The sequence below is a fragment of the Callithrix jacchus genome, chromosome 9 (assembly GCF_049354715.1).
Source record: "Callithrix jacchus isolate 240 chromosome 9, calJac240_pri, whole genome shotgun sequence".
NCBI classification, from domain to species: domain Eukaryota; kingdom Metazoa; phylum Chordata; class Mammalia; order Primates; family Cebidae; genus Callithrix; species Callithrix jacchus.
In genome coordinates this window covers 15,684,841-15,711,551 of record NC_133510.1, presented here as the reverse complement: position 1 = coordinate 15,711,551, position 26,711 = coordinate 15,684,841, and the positions used below count along the sequence as shown (strand labels likewise).

The following is a 26,711-nucleotide window of genomic DNA, read 5'->3' as shown; positions in this document are numbered from 1 at the left end:
CATCTCATTACCACCCTGGGCAGATGGCTCTGACGCTGCGGAGGGCTCCTCCTGGTAGTAAGGCCCTTCCTCTAGAGTGAGACCCACTCTAGATCCATCCTGGCAAAGCATAAAACAACACCCTGACAACATCAGGAGCGGAAAAGTAAATTTGGAGGTTGAGGGGCTTGGGCTTTCGATGTGTCAGCACCAACAAGCATGAAACCAAGGCTACACATGTTCATGATGAGCAGGCAGGGATTCGACTGTCTGCCGAAGAATCAATAGTTTTAGAAATATGAAGAAATCCAGAATCACAACAACGTATTATTCATGATTCTAATATTCCGTGAAAAGAAATTGTTAGACATATAAAGAAATGTAAAATGTGACAGTCAAGGAGAAAAGCAGTCAATAGGAAACAAAAATGAGATTGTTCACATGTTGGACTTGGCAGACAACAGTTTTAAAAGTTATAGATATATGTGTGTGTGTGTATATATATATATAGAGAGAGTGCTACATATGTATCTATACATAGATATATATATTTAAAGGATGGAAGAAAAACTGATTAAATGAAATAAATGAGTATATGATCTTAAAGGGAGAAATACAGAGAATTCCAAAAATAAGTAGAAACTATAAAAAGGAACAAAATGGAAATTCCATAATTGAAAAGTAACTGAAATGAAAAATTACTCAATAGGCTTAATGAAGATGGAGACAGTAGAAAAAATGTGAGTAAACTGAATGAATAATCAACAGAAATGAACCAGTCTGTGGAACACAGAGAATAAAAGACTGAAGAAAACTGAATAAAGCCCCGGGGACCCATGAGATACTATAACAAGGCCAAACACCATGTATAATAGGAGTCCCAAGAAGAGAAGAGTGAGAATGGAGTAGGAAAAAATATTTGAAAAAATCATGACCCCAAATATCCCAAACTTCACAATTTTTAATTTATGAATGTACCTGAGAAGCTCAGAAAACGCCAAGCAGAAGAAATACAATGAAAATGGCTGGGTGTGGTAGCTCACGCCTGTAATCCCAGCACTCTGGGAGGCCTAGGCGGGGAGGGGGGGGCCACCATGGTGAAACACCGTTTCTATTAAAAATACAAAAATTAGCTGGGCATGGTGGCATATGCCTGTGGTCCTAGCTACTTGGGAGGCCAAGGTGGAAGAATCTCTTGAACCCAGGAAGCAGAGGTTGCAGTGAGCCAAGATTGCGCCACTGCACTCCAGCCTGGCGACAGAGCAAGACTCTGTCTCAAAATAAATAAATAAATAATAACAATGATGCACATCATAGTCAAACTGCTGAAAACCAAGAAAGAAAAATTTAAAAGCAATCAGCAAACAAACAAACAAAAAAACATTATGTGCAGGGAAATAATAATAATAATATCAATGACTTCTCATCAGAGACAGTGGAAACCAGGAGAAAATGGAACATCTTTAAAGTTCTGAAAGAAAAAATACCTGTCAGTCAAGAACTCTATACCAGCAAAAATATTCTTCAAAAGAGGATGACAAAAGGCATGTTCAGATAAATAAAAGCTTAGCTACTTTGCCAGCAGCAGACCTACATTATAAAACGCTATTGTAACACTGGGGTCTATTGGGGTGAAAAGGGGAGGGCCAGTGGGAGGGGAGGTGGGGAGGGATAGCCTGGGGAGAAATGCGAAATGTGGGTGAAGGGGAGAAAGGAAGCAAAACACACTGCCATGTGTGTACCTACGCAACTGTCTTGCATGTTCTGCTCATGTACCCCAAAACCTAAAATGCAATAAAAAATTTAAAAAATAAATAAATAAATAAAACGCTATTGGGTTGCTTCAAGATAAGGGGAAATGATACCAGAAGGGAACTTTGATTTACGAAATGTACAGTGGAAATACCAGAAACAGTAAATAAGTTGGTAAATATAAAATACTACTATGTTTTATTTTTTCTCAGAATTTACTTAAAAGACAATTGACTAAAGTAAAAATAATAATATTGTTTGGTGGGACTTACAATGTATGTGTAAATAGAAGACATATAGCAATCACACAGGACCGGGGGTTGGATAAGTGAAATTCTGTGATTGTAAGTTTATTACCCTTGTGAGTGTACATTTAAAATCTGTGAATCTTATTGAATATAAATTATGCTTCAATAAGGTTATCTTTAAAATCAAGTATAAGTCAGGCACCATGACTCACATCTGTAATCCTAGCATTTTGGGAGGCTGAGACTAGGAACCTGAGGTCAGGAGTTCAAGACCAGCCTGGCCAACATGGTGAAATCCTGTTTCTCCAAAAAACACAAAAATTAGCCAGGCATGGTGGTGGATACCTATAATCCCAGCTGTTTGGGAGATGAGGCACGAGAATCATTTGGATCGGGGAGGAAGAGGTTGCAGTGAGCCAAGATCTTCCCAAGACAGGCTGGGAGACAGTGAGACTCGGTCTCAAAAAAAAAAAAAACCAAAAAATCAAGTATAGAGGGTCCTCTTCTCTGATCAGTCCAACTTGGAGCCTGAGGTAAACAGACAGGGAGTTGGACCCACAGGAGTACTAGTGGCTAATATTTGCTGAATGCCTCCTATGTATTAAATACAATTCTATTGCTTTAAAAGTATTTACTTATTTAATCTTTGCAACAACTCCATGAAGCAGGCAGGTGTAATGTTAAACCCCATTTTACAGATCAGGAAACCAAGGCACATAGCTAATACACAGTAGCTCTGGGAATTTGAACCTAGGTAGTGGGATTCCACCATCTGCGTCTTAGTGTCATGACTCAGCACGAGAGCATCAAACAATAACAGACACATGAGGCTCATGTTTTGCATATCGATCGCTTCACGGGACACTGGACTCACTGTATCTTTCATTTCATTTTTCTTTCCAACATTTAGAAAGCCTGGGCCACTTATAAGCCTAAGTGGCCTTTATTATTGTCATTTTTTAATCAGTCATCACCTTGGCTGTGATTTCATGTTTGCGGGTCTCCAGAAATGGTCCAGACACAAAAAGGAATCCATTATGGAGCTTCCTGAGTTTAAGGAGCCCACCTGTCTCTGGTGATTATTATATCACCTGCCATGGTCCTGGGGTCATGATGAGTGTTGGGTATGAGGCCCAACCCTGTTCGTGGGTGCCCTGAGCCCGGCGGTGTTGAGGGACTGAGAAAGGAAATAGAGACAAAGACACAGAAACAGAGTTAAAGTGTGTGTCCAGGGGACCAACGTGAAGTGTGAGGACAACGTTGCACCTGAGTTCTGGTTTCCACAGGCTCTTATTAGGTGTACACACTCATTAACTGAAGGGGTGGAAAGCAGAGGGGTTATGGGGGAGGCCTTGAAACTATCCGGGAGACCCTGAAACCATTGTGGGGCAAGATAGCCAGGGGGAGAAGCATGCATCATTAGAATACAATGGAACAGGTAATTCTTCTATGGAATACTTAACTAGTACACACAAGTTTTACCAGTGATCATTATCGATATGCTGCTGCAGCAGAACACAGCAGGTAGGGTGCCACCAAGTCTGACCACACGCAATGCATCAGAGGGCTTTTATCTCCCGAGCACTGTGGACATAGGGCAACCAAGATTACCCCATATTCAGAGAATGCAGGCAGAGCAGGAGGTGTTCCACTACCTCTGCCTGTAAGGCCTTCCTGCCTTGCCAGCTCCCACCTGCAAAGACCCTCCCGGATCTTGTCAGCAGAGGTCTCTGACCTTTCCCAGGTGCTTACACAAATTCTCCTTACAAGACCCCTGTGCAGACCCCATGCTGGAAAGGAGTTCTTGGGACCAAGGCAGCGTTTTACTGCCTTGCAACGACACCGCGAATGTACCACAGTAAATGGGGCGCTCTCAGACAGTCTAACTGTAGGCCTCCCATTACCGCTTTTGCTTGTGCTTTTACAAGCTACAAGCTGTTCTCTTTTGTGCTGTGCTTTTCACTCACTATTGCTTATTTCAGGGTATAAACTTCAGTGTACCTCAAACTCTGTAAGCTAATAAGCAAATCAAACTTACATTTGTTTAATCAGTAATAGTAGAGACTGCCCCTGGTTATCTGGGCCCACAATGAGTGTTTAATAAATATCTGTTCTTATTTTAGGACCTATTCTCCCACCCCTGGACTCTGTGATTGCTACCGTATTGAGAATTGAGAGTGGCATTTGCCCAAGGTCACGCTCTGTCAATGACACCTCAGGTCTAGAATTGGTGGTTAAAAAAGACATTCTTATGTTACTGCTATTCACTATCATCAAAGCACAGGATGGTAACACTCAGAGGAATTTTAGGGGTATTACAAGTTTTTTTTTGTATTTCTGGAAAATGCAATTTAATGAACATAGTGTACATCTACCTGCTTTCACTAAATCTCAAGAGATTCAGGAAAGCTCTTGCTGACAATAGAAGATGAGTCTAACAATTTCTGGGAAATATATATGATCAAGGTACTATTTCTGGGAAAACTAAGTGAACATATATATTATTTTTTAAGAAAGTATTTCTACTTTGTACAAGTGTTGATTAGTAGGACTCTGTGCTCTAGTAAACAGCTTGAAGAAGGCATTATACTTTTTTTTTCTATTATTTGGTTTATCAGCTTTAAGTGATATCCTTGGATCTCATCCGAAAACATTGCAGAAACAAAGGGTTTGCTTCCTGGTTACAGTTTTATTTGCTTGACAGGCTCCTGCAGCCTTCCTGTCTTCTCCAGTGCTGGCTTCCTGTAGTGCATAGCAGTCAGTAATGACCAGTGGCCAGGAGCAGCAGCATCCTTATCCCCACTTTGAGTGGCACGGTAGAGTTCCCAGAGGTGGCTGTAGCATACCCCCATTCTTTTCACAGTTCCCAACAGGCTGGGTTTCAGCTGAGTCAACTAGCCACCAGAAGTCCTTTCTGTTGTCGCTGCCGTCAAGGCGCAGGCGAAGGCGGGCCCCTGTCAGTCCAACTGCTGTGGCCATACAGGTGGATGTGGTGTTCCTGGGGTCCTGTGCTTCCAATTTCATGCTGATCTTGAACTTGTTGCTTGGAGGTGTGTAGGACTGCTTGAAGCAATGGAGTTGATGGTGCTCACGGTCCCAAAGCTTTTTCTGAGTTCAGCTTTTCCATTATCCTCCAATAGTAGTCCATTTTAAGACTACTCAGCATTATCCCCACTTGGAACTTGAAGCAATACTGTAAACTCACCTGATGACATGCTGTTCCAACCACTCATACCTTCAGAGGGAAGAGGTCTACAACGTATGCCAGATTATTCTCCTCTTTTCTGCCCTGACAGACGGCTTGACACCTCCTATGATATGAGTGCATTTCCTGTGTTAATCCTTTGCCAATATCAACACAGTGTGGCACAGATGAAGACACAGACGGGTGGGTCGTGTTGTGTGGCTCGATGCCTGGCAGATAACAGTCTCTGAATAAGTGTTCCTGATCGATGGCATGTCTGAGTGAAGACAGACCTTTCCATCATCATCAATATCATCTGCTGCTGCCACAGACCACGGTGTTTTGTGAGCTTTTTGTGAGTGGCACAGAACCATCTCCCCTGGCTAATGTTGATATATACACGCCGGTATGTTTTCCCCCTCCCAATGTGATTCTGTATATCCCTGGGATCACACACCACACAGTCTATGGGAGTACCTACAACAGAAGTGGCAACAGCCTTGGTGGCTCTGCAATGTTCCCAAGCCGAAAATTAAAAAGAAAACAAACTTAACTAACTGACTAACATGGCTGCTCAGGAAGTCAGCTGACTGAAAATTACTCCCGACTCAGAGGGTAACCGCCATGGTGAAAGGTGAGCAGGGTAGGCTTTTAAAGGCTAAAAATCCAGGGCAAATACAGTTGTACTCTCCCATTTCACAGATGAGGAAGCAGAGGGTCAGAGGTTAAATGACAAGGTCACACAGCTGGCCAGACTTAGATCCCTGGGCTCCTCACTGGCAGGCCGCAGTGCCTCCCACTCTGTCACAATTCCTGAGGTGACAACAATACGATTAGCCATCGGCCCCCTGCCACCCAAGGGGCCCACAAACTCCTGAAACATAAATAAGGCGACAGGCAAGCTATGAACCACTCTCAATCTCTGGATTGAAGGCAGGGCGCCCTAGAGCCCAGAAGCACTGTGATTCCCCACAGCTCAGGAAGCTGTGCTCTCTTCCAGACCACAGAAACCAATATCCCTATTGCAAAGCAGTCTCAACCAGAGAGCCTGGATCTGCCTGTCTCTAAATTAGGGATAACGTCCCTGTGTTCCTAGACCACTAGGCTGATTAATCAGCTAATCCAGCCCTTTGAGTCTGAAAGCCTTGAACTGATGCTGAATATTGCTTGTAGGTGGAAGTAACCCTTATCACTGCCTCCTGCATTTTGTTCTCAAATCAAAAAGAGACCTGTTTGTGACTGGAGGAATGTCTGTGTGCCTTAGCACACATGCAACGTTCCCGTGTGAATGCACGCATTCTTTGCCATGAGGACTTTTCACCCTGCTGTATCTGGAACACCAAATAATAGAGATCTTCCCAGTTCAGTCACATACTGTTATTGATCTTCAGTACCCTCTCGGTGAAAGCCCGCTACAGCAGAGCGCAACCCTGTGAGTGTGCTTACTGTGCCAGTTAGCCCACTCTGCCTCACGGGGGGCCTCTTTCCTTCTGGTGCGGTGGCTCCTCACAACCCACAGGGTCCCTCTCCAAGAGGTCTCAGATGCTGGGAGCTCATGGGATTGCACAGGTGGAATCTTCCCTTTAACCATAGCACCCCTATCAATCATCTCACTTTGTAGATTGAGAAACCGAGGCAAAGCACCTGGTAAGATAACAGAGAAGTTACAGCAGGGTGGGGACCGTGACTGTGCCCTGAGCTGCTGGCCCATGCATCCTTCAGGGGCACCTGGAAGGGAAGCGGCTGGGAAGAGAGAGGTGCTGGAGAGGCAGTGGTCAAGGCAAAAGCCCGTCTGAAGTGGGAGATCAGGAGACCCAGGTGGAGGGGAGGGGGCGGGGGTGAGAGGGTGGGCCTGGAAAACACTAAGGGGTGGGGCCGGTGTGGGACCCCATTCTAAATTCTGTTTCTGAGAAGTAAGTTTCCTGGGGTGTGAAGGCCTCTCCCCATCCACCCCTTGCAGCCTCTGGTTGCCTTCCAGCAGGCTCTGCTCTGCCTGCAGAGCACAAGTCCAGCTGCATGGGTGGGAAGGCAGGGAGTTGGTCCCAGGGGCTTCCTCCCTCCTGGGGGGGCTGGGAGACCTGGGGCACCAAAGATCAGCAGCCCCAAAGTTTCCCTTGCCGTCGCCATCAAGAGTCCCCTTGCAGACAGTGCAGGAAGTAAGGGTCCTCCCGCCCACCTGCCACCAGGTCACTTTGTGACCTTGAGAAAGGCACGTGGCCCTCTGGCCACAGTGCTCCTCTCTGTAGAATGGAAGCTCTGTTGGACTAGCCTAGTCCCTTCCCACTCAGACATTCGGATTTGGGAACAGTGCCATTTGGGAACAGTCCCCCATACAGGGGACAAGGTTTGAGTACTTCCTGTGGCAGTGAATGAAGGAAAGGAGGGAAAGGGCTTAGAAGATGCTGCAGGGACCATCTCTGATGGGTGGGCAGGGGGACAAGGCAGCCTCCAGCTCTGTGTGAAGAATGAGGAATGGCCTCGGGGGTGGCCTGCTGCACATGCCCCTGACCTCATAAGTAGCTTTGTAAGTGTCCCCTCATCTTGTTTAAGGGTATGTGGCCTGAAAGAACCCTATAGGAAAAAAGGGGATAAAAAGCAAGAGGAAGCAAAATAGAAAGTGAAGGGAGAACTAGGGCCAAGTCCAAGGATATGAGAGGGGGTGAGAACAGGGGATAGAGAGGCCAGAGGTCTGCTAGCAGCGAGTGTATGGGCTGGTGCAGGGGGATAAACATGTGGGAGGAGGAAGGGGTGCAGAGGCCAGCCGGTCTAGGCCCTTCAAGCCCCAGCTACAGGACAGAGGTCCAGAGGGAGGGCAGACCTGCCCAAGGTCACCAGGCCTGTTTGGGTGAATGCAGGGCTGGGTCCTCTGCCTACCCAGGCTTATGCTCAGCTGCACCAGCAGCATCCTGTGGGCACTTCAGTGCTAAATCATATCAAGCAGAATTAAAGGGAAGTCTGGGCAGATGAGGACACAGGCAGTGGAGAAAGCAAGGGACAGGGAGTGAAGCAGTGTGGTTTGAGCCTCTGCTCTGACTCTGGGATCTTCTCTGGGACTCCAAAATATGTCAGTTTCAGGGGCTGAGTTACATGATTTTGAGTATCTGCTCTAGAAAGATGTTCTCTTACCAAATCTGGACTGGGAGGTGTCCTTAACTGCAAGCGAGGCTCGGGAGCTGTTTGCAGGGACCATGCCTGCTGCCTAGCGCAGTGCAGCACCACCTGGGCCAGAAAACACTTTCCTGGGAGCCATGATGGGATTGCAAATCCACCGTGGCTCAATTTACCAACAGCAAATTTCAGACAGGACAGCATGACTGCCTTTAAACCATCGGAGTGTGAAAACACTCAGAAAAGTTGCTTTTAGCAGCTTTAATATGCCCCCAGTGGGTCTGATTAACCAGCTCTGCTTGCTAATCAGTGTGGCCTGTTTCATGGAGCGGGGAACCCATCCTGGGAGGAAAACGACATCTCAGGATGAGTGTGGTTTCTTCTGGAAAGGTGCTCAGGACAGAGCAGGATGCCCCAGACCTGGCTTCTGGGATGGAGGTCATGCAGGGTGGGAGACAGCAGTGGCAGCTTTGGTATGGCTCTGACCCCAGCTCTGCCACCAGCCAGGGTTGGTTCATGAACCCCCCTGGAATTCAAGATCCATGGTCAGTTCTGACCTTCTTTTGTAGATTTCCAAGCCACTTAGCTATCTCTGCAGTGTGGTTTTTTTGAACGTTTCGTATGGAGAGTGAACAGCAGTGGCTGTCTAGAAAACTGCCTCTTGGCATGCCATCCAAGACCTAGCTCAGTCTGCTCCCTGCGGACTTTTGTTTCCTGGTTCTCTATCTGTACTTCCTTCTCGGCCGTGGGTTTGGGCAGTCCACATCTATGTGCTGGCTGAGGCTGGCCCGCATTGGTGACGTCAACAAACGAGGTTTTTACCCTCAGATGTCTTTCCATCTCCATCCCTGCCTCTTCCACATAAACCTCAAGGCTCATCTCCGGTATGTCCTCCTTCATAAAACGTTTCAGACTGCCACAGTCCCTGCTAAACTCCCCTGAGTCCATTTCATCACCTACACTAAGCAAGTCAAATAATCACACTCATGCCTCTCTAGTGACTTTTGGTCTCAAGCTCCTATTGAACTCTTGACTATTCCTTATCTTTTAAAGTATATTTGTTGTCTCTCGAGAATGATCTTGTCTTCTATTTCTATTCTACATATGTAATATAATATCCTGTAACAGCTGCTACCTAACTGAGCACTTACTATAAGCAGGATACCGTTAAAGTGCTTTGCATGCGTTTAACTCATTTAGTCTTTCCAACAGCATATGAAATAGGTTTGATTACAATTCCCATTTTACACAGGAGGAAACTAAGACACAGAGAGACTTAGTAACTTCCCTAAGGCCACAGAGTTAGTAAGTGGCAGAAGCCAGCAGTCTGATTCAAGGGCTCAGGTTCAAAACCATCATGTCTTAAGGCTTTCCTGTGCCCTTTATACGGTATCCACTCCACAGGTATTTGTTTACTAATTAGTGCTGATTCTGATTTGTTTTCAGGAAATGCTCCTCACCTGAGCAAGGAAAAATTGAAGCATCTGACCTCTATCCATATGTGGTCCTCAGTGCTCCTTCTAAACTCTCAGGACGAGAGCAAACTTTCTGTTTAATAGTGAGCTGTTTTCTACTCTGTGTGCTTCTAGATACAACATTTTACTGAGCAAAGGGACATATTGTAAAAATTCACATACTAGGAAAAATGTATCCTGTGAAAAGTCCTTAAAGCATTCCATTAGCACTAAAATCACATTAACCAGGATTAAAGGGAAGTCTGGGAAGATGAGGACACAGACAGTGGACAAAGCAAAGGATGAAGAGTGAAGCAGTGTGGGCTTGAGACTCTGCTCTGACTCGGAGATATTCTCTGGACTCCAAAATATGTCAGTTTCGGGGGCTGAGTTACATGATTTTGAATATCTTCTCTAGAAAGATGTTCTCTTCTCAAATTTGGACTGGGAGGTCTGGACTTAAAACTGGATGTTCCTTAGAAAAACTGGACAGTGTTCTGTTTTGACTAACAAGAGTGCACTATCTACCTCTGTCCCCATGCCTAGCTTTGTGCCTGGCTCACAGAGGGTGCTTAATAAACATTCATGATGAGTGAAGGGCAGCTTCCAAAGCTGGTGCTGGTCTTACACAGAGGTGCCTTTTCAGTTTCCTTCATCATCGGATCAAGTCTAGGTTGCTCTGAGTTTTCCTCAGAGACCCTACACATCTTTCTCACCTCCATCTGTCTGCTCCCTTTATCAAGCCCTGCCAGAAAGTTCTTATCCAGAAGACGTGTGAGATAATACAGAAGGAGGAAATGACCCCTTGCTTACTGCTTCACAAGCAAATGGACTCCTTGCACATACACTGCAAATATTTAGCCACAACTCTACTCTCCCTATTTATTGTTCACCTCGCTGTATAACGTTGATTGCTCCATATGGCTTAGTCTTTGGTGTCATACAGGTGCTCCACAGCCCTGCTGCTGTGGGAGAGTGATGCCCACAGCAGAGGGAACTGATTCTGTTATTGTAGAAGAGTCTCTATGAAGCCGAATGGCCGAATCAATGACACAGAACTCCACTGAAAGAGCCAATCTGACGTGCACCTCCGCAGTGTAATCAAAACCTTGGCCTTGCAGCCTCACTGTGTGCTTCTCCACGGCCAGGACCACAGCCATGGCCACTCTCCTTCCTTTGTGTGATTTCCTGGAACGCCTCTCTTCACTCATCCTTCAAGTTCCATCTGAAATGCCATGCTCTCCAAGAAGGCTCTCCTGAGTCTCTGTCCTCACCCACCAAAGTATGGCATCTCCAATGCATGCTTGTCACAGAATTCACAGCGTCATACATCTTACCTAAACTTTGTTTTTTGGCATCTCCAATTTTTATCCTATATAATCATTTGTATGAATATTTTTCCTTCTACTATACTCAAGCTCTCTGGGACACACTTAGTATCTGACTCACTTCTGTAACTGCTACAATGGCTAGCAAACTCTTACATAAAGTAAGTACTTAGTCAATTTTGCTGAACAAATTGATAAATGACTCATGGACTTGTACTCTAACAGTCATCTATTTCTATAACCTATGATGAGATTTCAATGACATTTAGTACATATAAGGGCATTTAAAAAATAGCAGCAACTTTTGGGGCCTCTAACATGACTGATTTGGAGTTGCAGATCTCAAAAACCACCCAATGAACCTATTTGTTGGAAGAAAAATCCTACATATTTACATATCACCTGTGTACATTTCTTCAAATTACCCAATTGTCATGAAGATCAAATGAGATGGAAGAAGTAAAGACCCTTTGGAAAGGCCAGTGAAGGCACATGTCCACGAAGCTGGCAGCACTCACAGCATTTTAGTGGCCTGAGTGTCTCTTAGGGCCTGCGATGTGAAGCCAAGCCAGCCTCCACAGGCATCCATGTAACCATGTTTGTTCATTCTATAGATATTATCACCTTTATTGTAGGTGCTGAGGACACAGCTGTGAACACAACCAACAAAAACTGTTTCCTTACGTAGGTTACATTCTCATGAGGTAAGGGGTGATAAGCAAATGAACACATACACGTGTAGAGTGGCAGATGGTGAGAACTGATGTGGGGAATGGAGCAGGGGAGGCTGGATGAATGGGGAAGTGAGGGGATGGCATCAGCCGGGGCTGAGGAGGTACAAAGTCCTGTGTAGAGAGCTGAGTCGAGGGTGTTCAAATAGAAGGGGCAGCGCTGGCCACCATCCCACAGTGGGTGAGCTTGGAATATCAGAGGAATAGCAAGGGGGTCACTGTGGAGGCCTGGTGAGGAGGGACAGGAGGGGAGGGTGAAGGAGGTGAGCTCAGGGAGGAAGGAGGCATGAGGCCACAGGGCCTGTGGGACTTTGGCACTCACTCTGGGCAAGTCAGGGAAGCCTTGGAGGGTCCCGAGCAGGGCAGGAACATGATCTGATTTGGCTGTTCAGAGGGCCATTTGCATACTGTGTTAGGGACAGGCCGTGACAGGTGGAGGCAGAGACTCCTACGGGGGCTGCTGCCATCATCCAGGCCAGAGGTGAGGGTGGCCAGCACTGAGCTGAGTGTGCAGGTGGTAAGAGACAAAGTCTTGATACATTTGGAAGATAAAGCTCATAGGATTTTCTGGTGGACTGTATGCAAAGAGTGAGAAAAATAAGTCCAAGATTTTGGGCCTGAGAAGCTGGAAGGATGGCCAGCATTTGCTGATCTGAGAAAGACTTTGGGAGAGTTCTGCTGTGGGTCTTGCTAAGTGCAAGACATGTATTAGCTATTCAGACAGGAGAGAAACAGAGTCGGCAGGTAGAAAACAAGTCTGAAGTTTGGGGACAAGGTCTGGGCTGGTGACATACAGCTGATGGTTTATACATAGATGATATTCAACACCAGGAGGCTAGACACATTAACTGGGGAGTAAGTGCAGACAGAGGAGAGATCTCAGGATCTACCCCTGGAGCTTCCCAATGTTGAGAGGCTGAGAAGATGAGACGGAAGTCAGCCAAGGATTCCAAGAAGAAGAAGCAAGTGAATGAAAGGCAGAGCTAAGAAAGAACACTGTTCCATGGGCCAAGGGCAATAATGACTCAAAGACAAGGAGGGATCAGCTGCATTCAAAGCTGCCAACAGGTCACATAACATGGCCCTGGAGGATGGAGCACTGGGTGCAGTGACGGCCATCACTGATGGTCTGGACAGATGTTTTGGTGCAGCAGTGGGAGAGAAAGCGTGATCGAGTGGATTCAAGAGAGAATAGGAGGACAAGAATCACAGACAACGGGTAGAGGCAACTCTTGAGGAGTTTTGCTGAAATACAGAAGGAGATAACCCATGGCTATGAGAAGTAGAAGAAGAAGGCATGTGTCTAGGTTTGTGGTCAGGGGAGATACTGCTGACATCTTTGTAGATGACATCAACCACACTGGTACAGTGCCCTGATCCATCATGGTCTGCATGCTTCACTGTTTCAAAAGCTGCACAGACACTATTCTAGCAAGAAAGGGCAGAAGGCTGGATGAGCTGAGAAAGAGTCGCCATCTTACTGGTGACCTACAGGAAACCAGACACAGTTGTTGCTCCTGTGCATAAGCATGGAGCTACCTGCAAGGCACCCACAACAGCAAAACCACCTCAGTGTCATCATCTCTGATGACAACAATATTTTCCTGGACTGCAGGGCAGGTCACATGAGGGCCTTGCATTTGAGGCCTTCATCTTCTTGAGAGAATTCCTAGGAGTGTTACTGCTTCTTGACCACTACAAGACACATCTATCTTCCTTAAGTGCAGATGGAGACAGGGCTCCGTCCTCGGGAAGTTTCCTCTGTAGTGGAACCCAAGTGACTGGATCTAATCTAATTCTCCTATTTAATGCACTGTGGCATGAGTGGCTCTCAACCATATTCATCTCTAATTAAGAATCTCTGTACTAGTGCAATTACTGTAGCTACTGCTGTTGATAACAATCATCTCCTCAGTCTCTTTGTGGTAGGCTGCTCTGTGCTCTCAACCGTTCAGCCATGCTTCTCTGCAGGTACAGTGCACTTCTTGGCCCCGTTACCTTTGAGGGTGGCCATGTGACTTGCTTTGGCTGGTGGAATGCGAACAGCTAAGATGCAAGCCACATTTGAGCATAAGCCTTAAGTTGCTGGTGTGGTTTGGCTCTAGGCCCCATTTTGTGAGCTTCTGCCCTCAGCCACGAGAACCACAAGGCCTACCACCAAAGGTAAGGGATCCCCCGACCTGAGCTCCGGAACTGGATGGCAAGCAGAATGAGGTCAAGCCCAGAGCCCAGCTGCGTGTAGAAGAGCTGCTGCTGACCACTATCCTCAGGCGCCATGAGCCAGGTATAAACGTTGCTGGTTGTAAGCCATGGAGAGTTTGGGACTGTTTATTCCCACAGCAAAAGCTGACTGATATACTCTTTTATTAGACTGTCAAGTTTCTCTAGTGAAAAGACCATGCTTGTTCTTTATGATATGCCCTAATACCCCTAATACAAATTGCAGGCCCCTAATAAGTACATAGGTAACGGGCTAAGTAAGGGTCATTGCGTCTACTCTGCTTGGTTGGCTGGCATCTAGCATTAACTCCTAGTTCCTATCACTGACACACCGGCTGTACTATTACAAGCTCCTTAAAGTCATGTTCAAAGTCACTGCCATCCTCCCTTGCTACTTCCTGATTTTGGGTATTGAGTTGTGGCTGATTGACAAAGAAAACCCAAATAATTTAGACTTCAAAACGAAATGGGTCCTGGCCACAATATATGCAGTTTCTATTCCTAAGTAACCCCAAATGGTTAAGGCTGAGTAGAGAAAGTCTGCTTTAATTGTGCTTGTGTGACTCAGCTCTGTGTGCCCTTTGAGCTTAAGACAGGCCACAAGCTTTGCCCAGGGAGTCCCGCCACAAAGAAAACAAACTCTTGCTTTTGCTTATTCAGTAAGTTCCCCTCACTTATTTAGAGACTGAATTAGGTATTGTGCAGGATTCAGAGTCAATAGAAGGCACGGTTCTGGGTTTCCAGAGGCTTACAGTGCAGTTAAAGAGACAGGATACATGTGTGAGATATATGCCATTTAATTCTTTAAAAGAGGCAGTGCTGTATGGTAGGAAAGAGAGCTGGTCTAGAAATCAGGAGACCTGATTCTAGTCTTGCCACTGCTGTTAGATTAAAGTCACAGGAAGATCTTTTCACTACTCTGTGCATGAACAAAAAATAAACTGGTTAATATAAAGTCGCTCACATTTCCATGGGTTCATGACGCCAAGAGATCCCAGCCAGCAACACACAGGTAACCAAGTGCTCAGTGCAAGGCATGGGTAGGAGAGGCTGTGCATTCGGAGGACCTCTGTCTACTTGTCCCTCAGCGCAACTCTAAGCTCATCTGGTCCTAGCCTAGTCTGAGGGGTCTCCTATGTCTTGAGTCATGAGCCAAATCTACTCGAGCTGAACTGAAAGTAAAATTTAAGCAAGTGAGTCCAGAATTATTCTCAGATACCACAAACTGAAGAAGGAAGAGTAGGAGTTCTCCTAAAGCTGACTGAGCCCCCAGGAGCACCTTGGGCTGGGGTTTGCTGGAGCCTCCCCAGGGGGCCTGAAGCCGCTGTGTTTAGTACCTGGGGTGCATCCATAATGGGCCAGGCTTCTGGAGGAGTGGCAGAAGAGGCATTGTCCACGTGATTGATATCCGGATAGACAAGACCTCTCCAAACCCTTCCACTGATTCAGAGAGCTGAACACCCTCCTCTCTTTGGGAAAAATCAATACTCACAATGACAGGCGTGATGTCCCCAGTAGGGCTCCTGAGGCCTGGGCTGCCCCATTTGACAGGCAAGGGAGAAAGGTCAAAATAGAACTTTTAGAACATCCGTTGATGCTTTCCTTATTGTTCTTTGGAAAAATACAGTAAGTAGAGATAATCTCATTGGCTAAAGTGCTCTGGAGCCTTGAGGATTAGCCACTTGGCTCTTCTGCTGCAAATGTATTTAAAGTCCCAGCGCAGGGCCTCCAGGGTGGCTCAGACGGCCATGGGATTGCTTCCTTCCAGTAGTATTCCTGTAGCTGAGTGACTGCTGTGTTTCTCCAGGAGTTTCCAGGAGCTGGGACCACAGCATGTTTTAAGGTACTTACATCAGAGTTGGGTTCTTCAGATCAAAGGAACTCATTTTACAACAAAAACAAAACCCCCTTCATTTACATGGAATCAGGTCCCTTTGCAGAGTGTTCCTGGCAATTCGGCAAAGGACAGCAGAAGGTGGTGAGGAGATAACACCGTACAGAAGAACAGGCTTCACTTACTTGGGACTCCAGACACCAGCCGCAGGGGACGCAGCACGCGGAAGGCCCTCAGCGCCTTCACATCAAATCCGGCCCCTTTCCCTCCAAGAGCGTTTGCCCCATCTGCTTTGGTGGCTTGTTCTAAAATTGCACTAAAAAGCCTAGAGGAGAGGAAAGAGAGAAGGACTGTCAGGACTGGGCTTCGGTGCCCAGCTGGGGCTCTGACCTCTGGATGCAGCCTGGAAAAGCAGATTGCGTAGGTGTCTCCAGCCCAGGAGCAGGCACTGTGGGTGTGTGTGGGGGCCTGTGGGTGGTTGTAAGCTGACATCCCCAGTATGGGTGGTGGCCATGCCGAGGGGGTTACCATGGCCCAGAGAGGCCTGAGCGAGCTGAGGGTCAGGCCCTCTGCCGTCATAAAGGCATGAGCTGGACAGGTGCTGGATGAAAGTGGGAAAAAGGTGAAGTCATCAGTCCTCTCCTTGAGGAGCCCTCTGCCCTCTCCACAGCATCCTCACGCCCCACCCAGGGGTGCCAGCAACCACATGCTCTCTTTCTCTGCCCACCTCCTTCCTTCTAGACACCCCCTCTCTTTGACTAGCTCCTGGCCCATGGAAACCTGCTTTGTGCTGGACTCGGCGGCTGCTCAGGAGGCGTGTGCTGCACAAAGGAATCAATGGTCGAGTGTTGAACAGGAAGGGCTCAAGTGGGGCAAAATCACGTGTGCATGTAACTGAGCTGCAGGGCGAAAAGCCCTGCCCCTTTAGGTCTGTGCTGGCATATTCACTCCTCCAACAAACAAGAACACCTGCAGTCTCCGGCGGGGTTCTAGGGTTCTAGACAATTGGGCTATAGCAAAACAGACAAAGCCCTTCCCCTCAAGAACTTACATTCCCACAGGGAGACAGACAATAAACTGAGCAATCAGTAAACAGATACTGCAGCTTAGAAAGATGAGTGCTGAGGAGGAGGAGCAGGGAGGGGCTCTGCACAGACTGGGTGGGGGCCGCCTTCCGTCCCACACAAGAGGTCTGCACAAAAAACTCTCTGCGGATGATTCCTGTGCAGAGGTCTATGGGAAGTGAGAGTGGGACCCACTTAGCTATCTGGAGACTGTTCCAGGCACAGGAAGCAGGATAACCGGGGGCCCAAGGGAGGAGCAGGGTGTGCGTTAGAAGAACAACAGCAACCAGCATGGCTGGAGCAGGGCAGAAAAGAGGAGAACCATGGGAAAGAAAGTCGGTGAGGAAACAGGGAGCCAAGCACCAGGTGCTTGGTTTCCTCTCTGAGTCAGAAGCCACTGGGGGACTTTGAGCAGGAGAGTGACATGATCTAACCACAGGTCTAAAAGAATCATTCTGCTGATGTGGGAAAGTTGCCTGCCAGGGGCGAGACGAGAGACCAGCTGCTGCAGTCACCAAGGTGCAAGATGCTGGTGGCTCAGAACAAGTGGTGTTGCAGGTAGTGAGGAAAAGGTGGATATCAGATTCACCTTAAGATAAAACTGCTGGCACTGGCTGATGAACTAGATGTGAGGTGTAAGAAAGAAAGGGGAATCAGGGAAGATTCCAACAGTTTGGGTGTGAGCACCAGGAAAGTTGAGATATGGTTGAATGGATATCAAGGGTTCTGCTGAGAGCTTGAAGTTTGAGCTGTTGCTTGGACATCAAATACATGTCTTGAGTTGGTTCTACTATGTCTGGAGGTCAGCAGGGAGGTCCAAGCTAGAGACAAAAGTACAGTAGTTGGATAGTTCTTATTTATTTATTTATTTATTTTTGAGACGGAGTTTCGCTCTTGTTACCCAGGCTGGAGTGCAATGGCGTGATCTCAGCTCACCGCAACCTCCGCCTCCTGGGTTCAGGCAATTCTCCTGCCTCAGCCTCCTGAGTAGCTGGGATTACAGGCACACGCCACCATACCCAGCTAATTTTTGTATTTTTAGTAGAGACGGGGTTTCACCATGTTGACCAGGATGGTCTCGATCTCTTGACCTCGTGATCCACCCGCCTCAGCCTCCCAAAGTGCTGGGATTACAGGCTTGATCCGCTGCGCCCGGCTGCGTGTAGTTCATATTTAAAGTCAAATTGTATGTGACTACACAGGAAGCCAGTGCAGAAGGTGAGGATGCGAAAGGACTCAACCCTGCAGTGCTCCCACATGGAGGGGGCAAGAGAGGAGAAAGCAAGAAAGATGGATGAGGGATGGCTTGCAGAGCAGGATACTTGGAGAGAATGGCACCACATGAAGAGAGGGGCCAGTGAACAGGCGGTGGTGTCACATGCTGCAGGGGCATGGCTGAACACTGACCGCTGGGTCTTGCAACATGAAGACCATCCAGACCTTGAAGGTATCTGTGCTGGTGGGGTGATGTGGACAAAGCCCAGCAGACACAGGTTCAAGAGCACATGGGAGGAGTTGGAGACGGTGAGGACGGACAGCCCCAGCCAACAGAAAGCTGGTGCAAGCCACGAGTGGGAGCTGCATGTGTAATTTACCTTTGCCAGTAGCCACATGGAAAAGTAAAAGCAATGAAATTGACAGTGATCATAGATTTTATTTAACCCAACATAGTCAAAATATCATCATCTCGACATGTAACAAATATAAAAAAGCATTCATGAGACATTTGTCATTCCGTGTTACGTACTAAATCTTTGAAATATGCTGTATATTTTATACTTATTATTATTGCAATTCAGATTAGCCACACTTTAAGTGCTGAATGGCCACATGTGGCTTCCTTATAGACAACTCTTTTGCGAAATTTTGCTCTAAGTGAGCAGAGAAAAAAGGGGGCTACTAGAAGTGGGTGTGGAGTCAACAGGGTTTTGGTTTTGAATGGGAGATACGACAGCATTTTTCTATGTGGTGGGACTCATCTAACAGAGGCAGGAAATGTGATGACATAGAAGCAAGAAGGAACTGTTACTGGTAGGACAGAGCCCCTTCACTGGCAAGAGGGAGTCAGTGCACACGAAGGGTGTCCAGCTGTGTAGGGGCAGGGCCGTGTGTCGTGGTTCAGTAAGAAGGCACATCGTCAGCATAGACACATGGTTGTGGGAACATATGAAATTTCCCTTCTGACTGCATCTTTCTCAGGGAACTGGGGAACAGGGCCATCGGCCGAAAATGGGAAAGGGGAAGGAGATGGGAAGTTTAGAGAGAGGCAAGGGTGCTGAAAGAGTTATCTCAGAAAGCAGAAGGGTGAATGGAGTGGGGACAAAGCAGGAGGGCCCTCGGGTATCACCAAGGGCCTCTTGGAGGTTGGAGGTCATGAGTGTAAAGTGAGACTCTGCTCAGCTTTGCAGATTTCTTGACCCTTTCCAGGCACCGAGCAGATCTCCATTTGGTTGGACTTGATTAGGGTTGGTGTTTTTCCAGGTGTGCAAGATAAACAGAGAGAAGACTAAGAAAGCTGAGCATAAATGCAAGTGAGTGGGTGCAGCAGTGGCGCATGGCGTCTGAGCTGGCTGGAAGGAGGGTAGACATGGGGGCAGGGATGAAGCATGTGGTAGGATAAAGGGACCGTGGGAGTCAGGGTGAGAGAGGAGGGGACTGGAAAGATGGTGGTGCTGGTTAGAGAGTAGGATGTTAGATTCTGGATTATGGGGAGGTGTTATCAGTGGTGACAGGGATATTGACTATACGCATGGGAGTGAGCCTATTGAGATATGCTCCCCAGAAGGCAGGCATCCAGGAACAGAGAAGCTACTGAAAGGAAAATGGAGAAGTGAGGTTAGAATGAGATAGAGTGAGCCAAGAGCCCACATCCTCAAGGCACAAGGAGGGGTGACTCAAAGGTCTGCAGAAGGCTGTGGTGAAGAGGAGAAGTAAGGCATAGAGGGTCTGATGACACAAATGTCAAAACTGGAGGGCTCCAGGGAGGCGGGTGGTGGAGCAGAAATAAGGAGCTGGCAGGGCCCCCTCAGACCTAGCAACCTGGTGCCAAGGAAGGCGGCTTCTGAGAGAGGAAGTTCAGGGAAAGCTGCACCCAGGGGAGAATCAGGAAATGACCACAAAGGAAGCTGAGAACTGGGCCCCTGTTTAGTAAATACAGTTTTGTTGGGCTTCAGTTACACCCACTGATGGAGAAACTGCTCTTGTCCTGCTGCTGGGCAGGGTGGAGTGGCTGGAACAGAGACTGCACGGCTCACAAAGATGAACACAGCATCTGGTCCTTACAGAAAAGTTGGCTGACCCTCAACAGGCAGGGGACTATGGGAATTGGAGGGCACAGTGGGAAGGTTTCCACAGTGGGGTGGTGAGAAAGGAGGGCTTAGATCAGAGGATGCGCAGAGCCACATGGGAACAGGAGTCCTGGTGACTAGGGATGACCCAAGAATTTGGGGCATTTCATGGCAACTGAGAAAAATAGGGGAAAGCGTGTGCAGGGCATCCTGTGTGATGGGAAATTTATACCTTTTTACCCAGAGAGGATGCTATGGATTCATTGCCAGCAGTGTGCACTGCATGCTGGGTCATGTTTCTTCAATAGTGGGGCCTGGGATCAAGGAGGGAGCCCAGGTATTAGGAGTGAGTCCCCATATCAGACCTGAACTGTGAGCCAGGGCAACTTTCATTCAGGAGCAACAGGCTTGAATTCTTAAGTGACTTATGCCCAAGGTAACTGGATCTAGAAATGGGAGGCTGCAGCTGGGAGACTAGCCAGAAGCATTAGTAGAAGCTCAGGGCCAGGCAGGGCTGAGCTGTGAGGGGACTGGTCTAGAAACGGAGCTCCGTGGAGGCCCCCAGGTGCTGAGTGGCTGAGTGACTGGGGTTCTGGCTCCTCTAGTCCAGAGCAGCTCCCCTTCTGTCTGGTCTGTATATTGGACATCTGAACAAGACTCTGACAGTGGGCTCCATAGCTAAATGAAGTTTCACACCCTCTTCAGGCTGTCTCTGCAGTGTCTCCCAGCCTGGCAACTTGATGGCTCCCGATATTGGCTGGCAAGGCTTTGAAACCCAGGCAGAAGTTGCCAGGATGGGGGGAGTGGGCTTCTTTCTCCACAAGGAAATCGCTCTTTCCATTGAAGTCCAGATCACTGAAACCTGGGGAATGAAGACCAGTTTGCTAATTTGTCAAACGACATTCCAATGCAAACCAGATTTTGTTCCCAGTGTTTCCTGGAAGAAAGCAACATGCTCATCGGAGTAAAAGATGTTCACCAAATAGCATTCAGTGAAGGGAGTGGAGATTAGAAAACTTTCCTTTAACTCCTGCCTCAAGTTGAGACTCTTTATTAAGTATCTGCTTTTAATTTTGAAGGGACAGAAAATTCAAACATGGGTGTGGGAGTGGCTGCTGTACTTCTCCTCAATGAGACATTCTGAAGGCGAAACCACTGCTCGGTGCCCACTGGTCCCTATGGGCTGGGTTCTGACGTGGATGACTGGCCGGAGGATTGCTTTTGTAGGTGTGTTTGGCAGATCTGTAGCCAGGCAGTGGAACTTTTAGAAGAAAAGGATTGTGAGGCTGCAGAATGATCATGGGGAGGGCGAGGTAGATCCGAGGCTGCTACAGTCCCTCCATGTTTATTCAGCAGTCCCATCACCAAGGGTCCTCTGCTTTAGGAAGGAAAGAAATGCTACTTGTCATTTATGTGCCACCAGAATAGCAACGTAGAGATGAGACTCTCAGCCTGGCACTCAGGCAGTAGGCAGGCAGGTCCGCCTTTCTCCACAGTGTCAGCCCTCACCCAGCTTTGTGGGAGGCCGCGAGAAACCTTCCCCTACAGCTATAGAGAAGGGGCCAAGGATAGCAGACATTTCCCAAGAGACACAGGGAAGCAAAGGGGCACCCATTAATATTGCAAAGGAAGTAGGAAAAGGAGGTGGGCTGAAGAGAGGTGGTGAGCTGCACCCACCAGTGATGGGGGATGATTACAAGGATGGGCTGCTTTAGACAGGGTGAAGAGTCCTTAGGAGAAGAGAATCTAGGTGCCAAATATGGCCCAGTGTAAGACCAACCACGAGCTGGGGAACTGCTGGTGTCATTAACTTTGTGGCTCAGAAACAGGAGCACACATCTGGATGCCTCCCTCCCTTTGTCAGCCTCATGGCCTAGACCCCAGGGGGAAGCAACTGGAATCAGGGTTGACCCCACAAAAAAGCCTGGCTGCCTACAGTTGTGGGGAGGAGTCTAAGGGATGAAGCCAGGTCTAGACAGGCTGCAGGTGAGGCACCAAGTGTGGGCCAGAGATGCTCCACTGGACTCCCTCCCTGTGCAACCCAGACAGGGTCCCTCCCTCCTAGGGTTCCTGCTTGGTACCTGCTCACCCTGTATTTCTTGTCTCTATTCCCCCGACTCATGATTTAATTAAGACCACATACGGGGCAAAGCACATATAATCAACTCCAACTTAATCAAAAATTCCAAAATTTTGCCTAAACAAAATTCGTCCCTGCAAATCACCCTCATCCCTCCGTTCATCCAAGAAGCATCTGCTCTCATTCCCGAGGCTCTTTCTATGCATGTGCAAGAGGCTCCCAGAAGACTGAGGCCTGGAGAAAGATGCTGAATTCTAAAAAGGACTTAGGGGCACTTGGAACAACCCACCTTAAGGACTTTTGCTGTGGTTTACTGCAGTGTTCAAGGCACATGTTTAACCACTCTAAGTGCCCCGAGCCAGAGCTAGACCTGGCTAATAACGCTAATAACCTTAGTGCCCGTCGTATCACCTAAACACCCCCGAGGTTCATGTGGCCAAAGTGCATCATTCACTGGCCAAGCAAAAAATGGCAACAAAATTTTAAAAACTCAGTGTGTTTCTAAACAACCTTATGAGCCATCCAGATGGCCAGAGATGAGGACATAACTTGCAAATGATCTGGATGTCCTCCTGCGTTACTTCCTGCAATAAAGACCAGGCACTCCCACAAGATGGTGAACGGCAGGTGCTCTGGAGACGTCCACAATGGCTGTGTTTCCTCCGGGATGGCACAAAAGGATCCCCCAAAAATAGGCCTCTGGGATAAAGAGTTCCTGACATTCTGACCTTGACTCTGCAGACTGCCAGGACTCCAAGGGAGGGAGAGTCCAAGGCGGCAGCCACTTGAGCTCTCACTGGGGTCAGAGTAACAAGGGACTAGCCCAAAGCAGCCGGCTTGTTCTCTAGGTAAAATCTGCTGCAGTGGGCTCCATCCTATTACAAAACAGATGTGTTGCTGGACCTTCATCAACTGCGTTTTAATAAATTACACTTCACCAGTGTACATAGGCCTGTTAGGTACAAATATTTTACGGAGAATCTTTTTGTGAGGTTACCAACTTATGTAGGAGATCAGTTCTACATTTTATTTAAGATTCTTTGTGTTGTGGTTTTGAAAGCCTAGACTGACTCTACCTTATCTTATGCTACACTGGAGCAAGGTGTTTGGGGGAAGCAGCATTTGATTGGGGTTTGGTTACCTGTCATCTTGGCCTTTCATAGTTTCCTGTCTCCTTCTCATCCACCTATCTCGAGCAGGCTGGTTTCTTGGAGCCACAGAACCAGGCCCCCTGTAGAGTGAGGATGGGGATGAGGCCTCTGTCTGAGTCCAGAGCACAGGCACAGCCTATGCACCCCCACCATCACCCCACACCTGCAGGCTGCTTGCTCACTGGTGAGCTGCCCCAAATGTGCTCAGTGAGACAGCAGGGAAACTGTCAGAGGAACTGCAGGGCCAGATGTAGTCTGAGATGAAATGAAAGTCCTTAAGCAGGGGGCTCTCCTTAGCGGCACAGAGCAGTCTGGGTTCTATTAGGAGCACTCAGCTCCACCCGTGTGTACATGCCTGTGTGGGAGCGGGGGAGAGGGGTGCTCTTCGGTCATAGTCCCTATCCCTCTGGAGGAGTCTGAAATCAAAGTGATTTTCATATATCATTTCTTCTTGCCTGAAACCCAGCACGATTAGAACCAAACGGAAAGAGATAATACAGAAGGAAGAAGAGAGATGTACTGTTGAGACAGCCAGGTGGGAAGGGGTCCCCAGAGAAACTCCAGCCAGCCAGCACACTGGGAGGAGTGCACACTGGGGTGGAGCCACAGAAGTTCACACCCTTCGCAGCAGGGAGAAGCCTGACCCCTCCTTTTCCTGGGTGGAACCTGGAATTCAATCTGCAGGCGGGAAGCTCGTGGGCAGGAAGCGTGCTCTCACTTTGCTAAGAGTCCCTGTTTCCCTTTCTGTCCCTTTTTGCAAAATAAATCTCATTTTTCTCACTCTCCAGATTATCTACGAGCCTAGATTGTTGTGGCTGTGTGACAAGGACTCCGTCCTCGGCTAAACTAAGGAGAAGTCCTGCAACACTAGGAAGGTAAAGGGAAAGAGGCAGGCAGTGATACTTACCCCACAACCACGATTATAAAATCTAGTAGATTCCAGCCGTTGCGGAGGTAGGCATTGGGGTGAAAGAGGAGTCCATAGGCGATTACTTTTAAAAATGCTTCCACCGTAAAAATTATGAGAAAGAGATATTCCACTCGTTCCTAGGAAACAAAAACAGAAAAGAGAGAAAAATAAGTCATTAGGTTGGGGATTTGGAAAGTTCGGAACCAGCAGATCTCACAAGTAGATGGAAGAAAATGCTGTCCCCTCTGTCATGGGACCAAATGGGGACACTCAGGCCAAATTAGCAACTCCACAGCCTGTTCTACCATGACAGCACCAAGCTACTGGGGATTACAGGATTTTTATTTTTGCTTCAAATGCCCCCCTTTAAAATGTAAACATTAGACTGTTGAAAAAATTACATATATTTCAAAATATTTTATTTAATCAGTTGACATTTTATTGTGCCCTCCCAGAATAGAATTTGTCTAAAGGGAAACAATGTCAGGGCAAAAAGAGAATGAGGTAAAGCAGAGCTCCTGGAAAATTGTGCCAGAATTCTTCAGGAACAAGCCCTGAAGACAGACGACTTGGTCTTGGGGAGGGTACTGGCTGAGTTTCTCCAAAAGACAGAGGGAAAACGCAGCTGCAAAGAAATGGAGATAAATCAATTTCATGTTTAGACTTGGCACCATTCTCCAAGACGTCTCAATGTATGTGCAAATATTCCAAAATCTGAAAATATCTCAAATCTGGACCACTTCTAGTCCCAAGGATTTTGGAAAAAGGATATTCAATGAGGATGTGGGGTGTGTGTGTGTGTGTGTGTGTGTGCACGCACGCACGCACGTATTCCTGTTCCATAGGGATTGTAATGTTGTATCAGAAAAAAAAAATGGAGATGGTGAAGAACCCTTCAGAACAGCCTGAACAGAGGCAACCTGCTCACATACACTCATCCAGAAATGGGAAATCTCTTTCTTGAGAACAGAAAACCTTCTGTCCAAAGACATATAACAGTTCAGCAAAGAAAATCAGCATTTTGAGGATGGAGGCAGGCACTGGGTGCAGTGCAGAATGCAAAGAGCCCCTCTCTTTCCTCGAGGGGCAGAAGACAGTCTTCTACATCCCCTGCCACCTTGAAGAAGGGCTTTGCTTTTAAGGATGCAGCTCCCATCCCTGGGAGCCCAGTGTGAACAGGACAAATTCGTTGACTCAATTAGAGTGAGCCGACTCTGTGCTGATTCATGCACTTCTCTCACTACTAATTGCTTTCTCCCACACTCCCATCCCAAGTGCAGAGCCTTAATGGCCTCCACCAGGCAAAGGCTGCCTGGATGTCTTCATGCTCCACTGCTTGCCTCTGCAGAAGCCTCAGCTGTCCCTCATGGGAGCCATGAAACACCCATCCACATTGCACTTGGGCACAGGCCCTCCAGAGTGGGGTGGGCCTATCCATAGTCTCCAGTGGGCACTTTGCTCAGAACTCCTAGACCCATTTTCCCCTCCTCTGCCAGGTCAGAAGGAGTTCTGGTATGTGCATATGGGAGCAGTAGTGAGGGGGTGCTCCAGGCTCACCCACTAGGGGTATTGCCCACAAAGTCCCATCTCCTCCTGCCTGGCCAGCTGGGAGGGTCCTCCAAAGCAGGGCCATTAGGAGCCTTATGGACAGCTCTGCAGGAGCCATCGGGCCATTCCAGTATCCTGGGCTCCCATTCACTCCATCACAATCTCCTGAGCATGTAGGGAGTGCCAGCCTCACCGTGAAGCAGTTCGAGGATGCAAAGTTAAAAACTGTAGAATTCTGGGCCCTGTCCAGACCAACTGAAATAGATCTTCTGGCTGCAAAGCCTGGAAATGTGCATTGTAGACAATTTCCAGGTGTTTCCAGGGTACCCTGAAGAACCACTGGCTCCTATGCTGATGAAGGCCCAGATCACGCAGAGGCAGTGGGAAGGGAGTGCAGGGATCAGAATTAATCAACATCTCAGACGCAGACTTATCCTTCCCTTCCTGCCCATTTTTGGGCCATACAATTGGTCTAGGGAGGTGGCTGTCTTGGGGTTGTGACCCAGGAACAAATCACAGTGCATGGGAAGCTCCAATATTTTAAAGTCAAATGATGTTGGGTTAAAATGTACATTAGGGCAGTGCTGAAGAAGAAAACATGAGACAAAACAGCACAGGGGAACCTAAGGATGTTTGTGGGAATGGGAATGGAGGCGCTGTCACACAGCCACTCAGCCCATCTCCTCATCCCCAACACATGTTGGTTCAGAGCTTTCATGCCTGCCACCAGATGACAGGGCCAATTCTTTCTGTATTCTCAGAAAGTTGAAGCTGAGATGAGAAAGAAAGGAAAGGAAAGGAAAAGAAAGGGGAAAGGGGAAAAGGAAACAAAC

General features: G+C 47.7%; 1 protein-coding gene across 50 annotated transcripts in view; it reads right to left on the bottom strand.

Annotated features, from left to right (window-relative positions):
- The window catches only part of CACNA1C (calcium voltage-gated channel subunit alpha1 C), a 725,791-nt gene that overhangs the window by 219,327 nt on the left and 479,753 nt on the right, over window positions 1-26,711 (bottom strand). For all 50 annotated transcript variants that reach the window (XM_078338403.1, XM_035258332.3, XM_078338402.1 and 47 more), the window contains exons 4-5: window positions 24,328-24,467; window positions 16,024-16,163 (exon numbers count right to left, since the gene is read on the bottom strand). In XM_078338403.1, the coding sequence (XP_078194529.1) occupies window positions 16,024-16,163; window positions 24,328-24,467 (280 nt within the window). The remainder of the gene's footprint in view (window positions 1-16,023; window positions 16,164-24,327; window positions 24,468-26,711) is intronic.